Source organism: Plectropomus leopardus, unplaced genomic scaffold (assembly GCF_008729295.1).
Source record: "Plectropomus leopardus isolate mb unplaced genomic scaffold, YSFRI_Pleo_2.0 unplaced_scaffold1582, whole genome shotgun sequence".
NCBI lineage: Eukaryota > Metazoa > Chordata > Actinopteri > Perciformes > Serranidae > Plectropomus > Plectropomus leopardus.
In genome coordinates, this window is record NW_024616967.1 from 1 (window position 1) to 9,048 (window position 9,048).

The 9,048-nt window shown below is 38.8% G+C and overlaps 1 protein-coding gene across 1 annotated transcript; it reads right to left on the bottom strand.

Moving 5' to 3' along the window:
* Window positions 1-5,874: 5,874 nt before the first annotated feature.
* Window positions 5,875-6,439, bottom strand: LOC121964513 (indian hedgehog B protein-like). Its single transcript, XM_042514717.1, has one exon. The coding sequence runs from the start codon at window positions 6,399-6,401 to the stop codon at window positions 6,072-6,074; it is 330 nt and encodes a 109-aa protein (XP_042370651.1). The 5' UTR covers window positions 6,402-6,439; the 3' UTR covers window positions 5,875-6,071.
* Window positions 6,440-9,048: the final 2,609 nt, after the last annotated feature.

Consider the following 9,048-nt stretch of genomic DNA (forward strand, 5'->3'; position numbering starts at 1 on the left):
TATTCAGTTTGGTAATTTTATTTATAACAAAACATCATATTTTATAAACTCTTGTTCTGTTTTGATGCAGAAATCTTAATTTGTAAGGAACTAAAGTGTTCAGATCAATGTAATGAAGTAAAAAAGTACTTCACTAGTACCCCCCACCCTTCACTGTGGCTCCAGCCGTCCCACAATGCACCCCTGCTGTCCCGGCCTGATGTTTGCTCTCTGTGGTGAGCGCAGCGAGGCTATGTTGGGGATGGATGGAGGGGTGACGGCGGGGAGGGGGGCCCTCATGAACAAGAGGTCCTCAGGGTCCCTCTAAACCTGGAGTCTGGTCAGGGTGAGCAAACAGAAGGTGAGAGGGCCGATTGAAGGACTCATTCAACTCCCTCCAGCTGCCGCAAATAAATCCTCCAGCCGGCTCCGTTAATCTAATCCACACCCAGGGAGCATTGTCAGGGCGGCTGGGGGCCCAAATTTAACCTCTCAGATACAACTGGTGAGATTTTCATGAATTAGAAGGAAGAATTTGTCTAAAAAAATAGGAAAAGATCAGGTTTTAATACATAGTTAAAATACATAGTTTTGAGGACAGAATCACAGCTGGAAAACCATCAGCATTTAGGGCCTAAAATGTTGCAAAAAATACAGTTATGGGTTTTTAATAAACATTTCTAGGATTTAAGGACGTTACACAGATTTTAGGACATTACTCGGATTTTAGGATGATTCTAGAATTTTAGGACATTTCGAGGATTTTAAGGTGTTTATATTTTTGGACATTTCTCAGATTCAAGAATGTTTCCAGGATTTCAGGACATTTTTAGGATTTTAGGTTATTTCTCAGATTTTAGGATGTTTCAAGAATTTTTGGCATTTTGAGGATTTTAGTACATTATTTCGGACACTCTGTCGGGGGGTGTGGAGGATCCTCCGCTGGCACTTTTTTTTCATGAACAAGTGCTATTTTGATGCTGTTTTATGCACTCTGACACCTTATGGATACTAAAAGTACAAAAATTATTCAGTGTCAATCACTTTGGGGGGCCACTTAGCACTCTGTCAGGGGCCAGATGTGGCCCGCGGGCCGCAGGTTGAGTCTCACAGCTACAGGCCTTCTTGTGTTCCCCTGCAGCCTCTGAAAGCGCTTCCCGAGTGAAAAGTGGGATTAAACATATAAAGGCGTGTCTCGTGTCGGCTGAGATAAGAATAGCTCGTGTCTCGGGGGCCACAGATGCCTTTTCACGGTGTCCGCTGGTGATTTTAACGTCTTGTGTTTTCTCTGCGGTCGCGGCAACGAGCTGGACTTCATAAATCAGACGATACATTTTGTTGGTTTTCCTTTCAAGGTATAGGATCGACGGGGGTTTCTGTCGAGCGGTTGGAGCACTAAACCGCTGGCTGCACAAACATTGGCCGCGCGAGCTGACAACACGCGCCTGTGCACACCTTCACGCTGCAAAAAGTGGCCCTCTGAAAGGGTCGCGTGGTCGCATGTGGCGCCTCAAAGTCTTGTTTTCATGAGATGCAAAAACCAAAGTGTCTCCTCTTGATTCAGACGCAAGAAGATTGTTTTTCTCAAAGTGGTGATCTGCCTTTTTGGAGCAACTTTAACTTTCCGCAAGAAACTGTTTAGAAATAAACGTGCACTTTTTGCATCTATATTATGCACACTCAGTGTTGGAGGTGGTATGGGATCTTTCACTTGAGTAAAAGTACTACTAAATACTCTGTTACCAGTAAAAGTCCTGCATTGAAAATGCTACCGGAGTAAAAGGAAGTAAGTTCTTTAGAAAAATGTGTTGAAACTGTTAAACGTAAAAAGTACTATATGCAGTAGAAAATCGTAAAATAAATAAATACACCAAAACATTCAAATATCTTTTTTAAAAAAAGAAGATAAAAACAGAAAAGGACAAATCAAAACTCGTGATGTGTGTAAAGAGAATTGAAAAAATTAATAAAATATATTTAAAAATACCACAAAACTCAAAATTATTAGAAAAGGAAATAGAAAAAAAACACTTTTTTTGAAATAGCAAAAAAAAGAGTTTAATGAGAAACTGAAGAAAATACACCCCAAAATTCTGAATTTTAAAAAAAAAACAAAAAAAAAAAAAAACAGAAAGAAGAAACCCCAAACTCTAAATCATCAAAATTAAAATTTGGGGGGAAAGCTACAAAAATATTTTAGAAAATGGCATTTCAAAAAAGTTTGTCATAGCAGTTTTCAAGTAATTGTCTGTCAACTGATTAATTATTAAAATGACTAATTAGTCAACTAATCATTGCAGCTGTTCTTGTATAAATTATTTGGTCATTTAATTATTTCAAAGTAGCATATTTTATAACCTCTTGTTCTGTTTTGATGCAAAAATCTTTATCTGTAAAGTAATTAATACTGTCAGATAAATGTAGCAAAGTAAAAAAAGTACAATATTTCCTTCTGAAATGTTGTGGAGTGACAGTGTAAAGTGGCATGAAAAGAAAATACTCAAGTAAAGTACAAGTACCTGAAACTTGTACTTAAGCACTTGTAAACGTACTTAGTTACATTCCAGCGGGGTGCACACTGAAAACAAAATGACCGTGATGAAAAATACCACACTGACACTTCTTGCAGTGGTTTCGCCCCTGAACAGTCGCGCCTGTATGCAGCACGAGCGCCCAGGAAAGAGCGAATAAAAAATAAAGAGGCGAGGGGAGAAAAAAAATCCGTATAATTAAGGCTTCAGCACAAGTGAAGTGAGCTATTTTTGCACATGTGCGCTGCGAAAACAAACAAAAAAGTAACACGGAATAGTAAAAGACAAACAGGAGGCTGTCTCTGCGGCTGGGAGCCCATAAATTGTGCGCAGGTCTGCGCGCCGCGCGGCTCCCGTCGCGCGCTGCAAAAAGTGTCAAGTCAGGAGACGTTTGGCCCCAAAAAAGGAGATCTTCATGGCAGGGGCGTTTCTAGGATTTAAAGACACCTGGTGGGGGGGTGGGGGGGGGGTCCTCCTTTTGATGAACATGCTCTATTTTGATGCTTTTTATGCGCTCTGGCACCTTATTTACACGGAAAAAACTTTTTTTTTAAACTTTCTTTTTGAAATGTGGAGTTAAAAACATTAGTAGTTATAAGTACTTATGACTGAGTCGAAACAAACAAAAATAATCTAATTACATTAAGTCAAGTACAAGTATACCCAGGTTATTAGATGCAGGGCTTTTTAAAAATCATTAGTAGGGACTGTTAATTATTTATGAGAGGGAGGGAATTATGTTTATAATTTTGGCTGATGGGAGGGGCATCCAACTGTAAATGGTTATATCGTGTATACATTTTCCAGTGTATTTTTAAAGAAAACTCTCAGGCATGCTTTCTTTCTTTCTTTTTTTATATTGTTTTATTTTTGTTTAATTTTTTGGGGCATTTTTTTCCTGAAAGTTTTTGGTGATTTTCAAAAAACTTTGGGTGCGTTATAAGTTATAAGTTATAATAACTTTTTTGGAGGGAATTGGTTTTTTTTTTTTTCAATTGCCAAAAATGTTTTCCTTTAATTTATTGGGGTTTTTTCTTTTAATTTTTGGGCGTTTTTATTTCTCTAAAATGTCTTACAGATTTTTTTTATTTCTCTAAAATGTCTTACAGATTTTTTTTACCCCCAATTTTTTTTAATCTTTAAAGAAAAACATGCCCTCTAAACACACAGGGCTATGGGTTTGGAAGGCATATATTTATTGAAATCTTTTGCCGTCTTATTTTTCCTTTTTTTAAAAAATGTATTTATTTTTTTTTTTTTTTTTTTTGGTTATTTTTCAATTTTTTAAACCATTTTGGTGATTTTTAAAGGATTTTTTGTGCTTTAGGTGAGGAGCATACAACTTAAAATGGTTGTATTTTGTATTTATTTAAGCGCAGATTTTAAAAAAAAACAAAAAAAAAAACATGCATTTTCTTAACATTTTTTCTTAAGTCTTGTTGTGATTTTGACAGAAAAGGTGGTTTTGGGAGTTTTAAAGAAAACTTGCCTTCCAAGCCAACGTTTTTTAAATTGTTGAAAGAAAACATGTTTTCTGAAAAAAATCACCAAAAATGACACAATTTATCACAGTCAGTAACCGTAAAAACAGAAATTATCATTGGATTTTCAGATTTTTCCCTTTCAGGGTGAATCAGGTTTTCCAATACTTTTTCCCCAGGCCTGGAAAATGCTATTTGCAAAATTACCTGAGTTTCCCAGGTTTTTCATGACTGCAGGAAGCCTGAAATCCACTAAAATGGGTTCATTTGGGAACTCAAAACTCTTTTTTGCGTTGAGTACAAATGAATCTTCTCCATATTAAAGACTTAATTTCAAATATTTGCTCCGTTACCTCTGTGCATGATATTTCTTGCAGCGCGCGCAGCGAGGTGACAGCTCCGGACGCTTTCACTCCCCACGTGGGTCTGTGGACATAAGCGCAGCTCGCGGAGAGGAAGCCCGCGGTCACCAGAGCCAGATATAAATACTTTATTCCCGGGGAAATTGGGAGTCAAATAAATTCCAGCCGGGGGCCACATCAATGACGGAGTCGTAAAAATTTCTGACAGTCCAAAAGGCGACTGTTAACTCCGACCGGCCGGGCTAAAAACGGTCAACATCCACTGCCCAAAGACGACTTTTGGCTGTTTTTCCACCAAAAACACGATGTGAAACAGAGGACAGAGTGTTTTAATTAAGAGCGACCGCCTTTCCATACATTTTTAGACGGGGTTGCCCTCTTTTACGCACGAGCTGCCCACAGTGAACCTCTGAGAGTCCGCGTGGAGCACGAGAGCACAGCTGGAGAGTAACTAAGTACATTTACTCAAGTACTGAACTTAAGGAAATACTTAAAGTACAAGTACCTGGTGTATTGTGCGATTTACTTCACTTATCTGACGCTTTAGTTACTCTGTAAATTAAGATTGCACAACAAAGTTTATAGAATATGACGTTTTGATATAATTAAATCACCAAACCGTTTATACAAGTGCAGCTGCAGCAGTTAGTTAATTTATCAATCAGTTGATTGACATAAAATTATTTGCCAACTGTTTTGATAAACATTTTAAATTTTTCCTAAATTTGTAAAATTATTTTGAGGTTTTTGGGTTGGCATCCCCCCCCTCCATCTTAACATATTTTAAGGATTTTTTTTTTTTTTTTTTGCCAATAATTCTTAGATTTTTAAAAAAAAAAAAATCTAATCATTTTGAGTGTCTTTGGTTATTTCCTCTATAATTTTGAGGTTTTATTTGATTATTTGATAATTTAGTTTGGAGACTGTTTTCTTTTAATGTGCCCTTTTTCTGTTTTTTTTTTTTTTAATGAATTTTGAGGTGTTTTTGTTTGTTTCCTACTTGTTAAAATACTTTTCAGGGTTTTCCTATGTTCCTCCTTTTTAAGTTTTTTTATTATGAATTTTTGGTTGTCTTTTTCTGTTGTTTTTTTATATATATTTTGAGATACTTTTTCTGTTTAAATAATTATTTTAAGTTTTGGTGTGGACTTTTTCCTGTTTTTGTTTTTTTGTTTGTTTGTTTGTTTGTTTTTTTTTGTTTATTTGGCATTGAGTACTTTTACCTTTAATACTTTAAGTACAATTTCCTGATTATACTTACTTTTACTTAAGTTACATGTTCAATGCAGGACTTTTACTTGTAACAGAGTATTTTCACATACTGTAATTTGTACTTTTACTTAAGTAAAGGATCTGAAACCTTTTTCCACCACTGCAGGAGAGGAGTTTCGAACTTCCAGGACAAACTTGTGTCAACATCTGCAGGGCTTTGCAAGAATTGACTGAGAAAAGAGTTGCGCAAAGAGACTGAGATTTTGTAATCCACTTCAAAACCGTCCAAAATTTTAAGAGTGTTGAACAGTTAAAAGAAGTGGCATGAAAAACATATTTTGGCAGATTTTATCCAAACTGTTAAGAAAAAAATGTGAAAGTGTTTTGTTTGTTAAGGCTGATTTTTTGCGCATTGGGTCAACAAGAAACGCGGAAAAAGATAAGTGTCCACGCGTAAAGACTGACCAAAGTGCACTCAGTGAAATGCCTCCTGAATGAGCAGATTTTTAAGTGAAAAACGTATCCGCGAGGGTTACCTGCGTCATCATGCGGTCTGCACCTGTGTTCTCCTCATCCTTGAAGATGATGTCGGGGTTGTAGTTCGGGGTGAGCTCCTTGAAGCGGTCAGAGTTCCGCGTAATTTTCCCCTCGTATCTCCCGCTGGCACCCAGAGTCTTTTCGGCCACGTTGGGGCTGAACTGCTTGTAAGCGAGCGGCGCGAGCTTCCGCGGCGGCCGCCTCTTTCCGTAGCCTCTGCCCGGCCCGCAGCCCTCGCTCACCGGCGACAGGAGGAAGGCGCATCCGGCGAGGCATGTCACCAGCGTCGGGAGCAGCATCCCGCCCCGGGGCCGGTGTGAAACCCCCCGGCGCGTGGCCAAAATGATCCCCGCTGTGTCTCCTCAGATGCGCGTCTCCAAACTTTTTAATCTTCGATCGGAGGCGCCGGAGCAGGACTCACTCCAGAGTCCCCAAAAGAGTCCATTCCCCGCGCGTAAAAGTGGCCATGCAGTGCGCCGCCGGAGACCAGAGCTGCTCCTGAGCGCACGCGGAGGCAGGGGCATATATAGGCGAGGTGAGTTTATTTTGGCACGCGGGTTCAAAGCTGTGCCTCTGTGTCGGAGCTGTGAGAAAAAGCGCTGCAGACAGACACGGAGGCGCGCGGTGCGCAGTCTGGCTGCGCCGGTTGGGCACGGCGGTCAGAGGGTGTCCCCGCAGCGGGTTTGTTCTGAATGCGTCCCTGTGGCGCACAGAGCTGCTGCTCCACTCCAGATGAGGAGTCGCGGGAGAAGAAGAAGGCCGCGCCCAGCCGGACCTCCCTCCGCCGCGTCCTCTCCTCCCACCGGGCGGCACGGGCCCCGCGGCCGCCTGCAGCTGTTTACTGTCAGACAAACACCGAGCCACGAGACCGGACGGGCTGGCGCGCGCTCACTGTTGCCCTTTGGACCCCCGTCTTCAAGTTCAGACGCTGAGCAGGTGCGCGCGCCTCTCAGGTCTCCTCACTGACATAACAGTCTGTGCAGGAGGCAACTAACTCAGGGTTCAGACTCAGTATAATCAATAAAATTCCAGGACTTTTTCAAGACTTTTCCAGGACTTAGAGGCAATTTGTAAAGGCCATACATTATCTGTTACAACCCCCAATACCCCTTTTTAAGAAAACCAGCTGGCGGTTTTATTTTTTCATTCAATTTTTTTTTCCCAAATTTTTAGCAATGTATTTATTCATTTATTTCTTTATTTTTTTACTTTTTGTCTTACATTTTTTTAGAGGACATATTTTTGTGATTCTTTCAGGGAGAAAAAAACATTTTTTCTCTTTCTTGTTTGTTGTTTTTAACACTTAAGTGATTCTCTAAAATAAAATGGCTTTTTGTAATATAATTTTTTTTTTCTTTTTTTGCATTCACTTTGTTTAAAGAAAGATTTTTTTTCCTTTCAAATTTTGGTGATCTTGAAAGAAAAGATGTTGGATTTTTTTTTCTTTTGGGTGATTTTGAAAGAAAATGAACCTTTCTAAGGTGTTTTCGGGTTTTCCCTGATCGTACAAACCTTGCAAACTGTGCAGAAGTCTTACAGTGACATCAAACTATCCCTCAGTTTATTCATGACCACCTGGAAGAAGGCACTATATGGCCACTTTTACACACAGGGAATGGTCACTTTGGGGAACTCTGGCGTGAGTCCTGCTCCGGTGCTTCCACTCAAGGACCCCTTGAGCATCCAGGCCTAGAAAAACCAAAACCTCAAGAGAAACATTCAGAACATTTTGGTAATCATTTGAAAATCAAAATTCACATTTCCTGAACTTGCCTTTCAATCTCAATACATTTTTGATGTTGCCTACATTTCCCAGAAATCCCATCAATAAAACCACCAGAGAAGGGATGGAGAGCAGTGGTAACAAATGAAGAGAGAGTTGAATGTAAACAGCTTGACAGCAACAGCAACATCTTTCTTCTACCCCGTCTCTCTTTATTTATCAAACGTTTCTTAATTGAACTTTCAGGAAATTTTAGTGTTTCACTACATCTTTACTGTGAAGGCTCTAGATCAAACCAAGCACCAGAAATACAGGACCAAAATTAAATATATATCTAGAAATCTGCATTTCCAGTTAACATGACGCCACTTTTCAGGGCTGTTTGTCACACAGAAACTCTTGAAATCCTGCAGGCAAACAGTGACTTCTCATCTAAAGCTTCAATAGCATTCCCGAGATGCTGCAACACCTTGAGTCAACATCTCAGTGTGCTCTGAAAGACGGCGAGCGGCGGCTCTATCGACCGCTGTCCGCTGATTATTCTCCCTCCGTCTGCCTGAAACGACTTCAAAGAGAATCTAGGGACACAAAGTCAGATGATTTTGTGCTTTTAAAACTAAAGAAATACAAATCTAAAGATATGGATGCTCATAAACAAAGAGGAAACCTTATTTTGCTGTGATTAATTTGAATAAAAGTGCAAAACATTTTTTTTCTTAAACACTTTTTTCAACATAATTTTAACAATACCTTTTTAGGATTTTTTACAGACTTCCAGGACTTTAGGTGAAATTTTAAAGATGAAAAATGCTCTGAAACGACCATCAATACTCTTTATCGCTTCTTTTTTTATTAGTATATATCGCATTTTTATATTCATTTAATTAAAGGCATGTCAAATAATTTTTTAAGCACTGGGGACGGACTTTTGTTTAAACTTTGGTTTAGTGGAGGGGCATGCAACTTGAAATAGCTGTATTTGTATTTATTTTACTGCCAGTCTTTAAAGAAAACAAAGGGGGGGTGTCTTTAATTTTGTTGTTGATTTTCAAAGAATTTTCTTTTTGGGGGCAATTTTTAAAGGAAAAAAATGTCAATTTGTTTTTTTTATTTTATTTTATTTTATTTAGGATTTTGTATCTTTTTTAAGAAAAGAAAATGTTTCCTTTTCTTTCAATTCTTTTGGCTGTTTCAAAAATTTCTTTTTAAAAAAGGCTAGTTTG

What these genes read in the sequence shown, in the direction of transcription:
- LOC121964513 (XM_042514717.1), bottom strand. Translation starts at nt 6,401, where the DNA reads ATGCTGCTCCCGACGCTGGTGACATGCCTCGCCGGATGCGCCTTCCTC.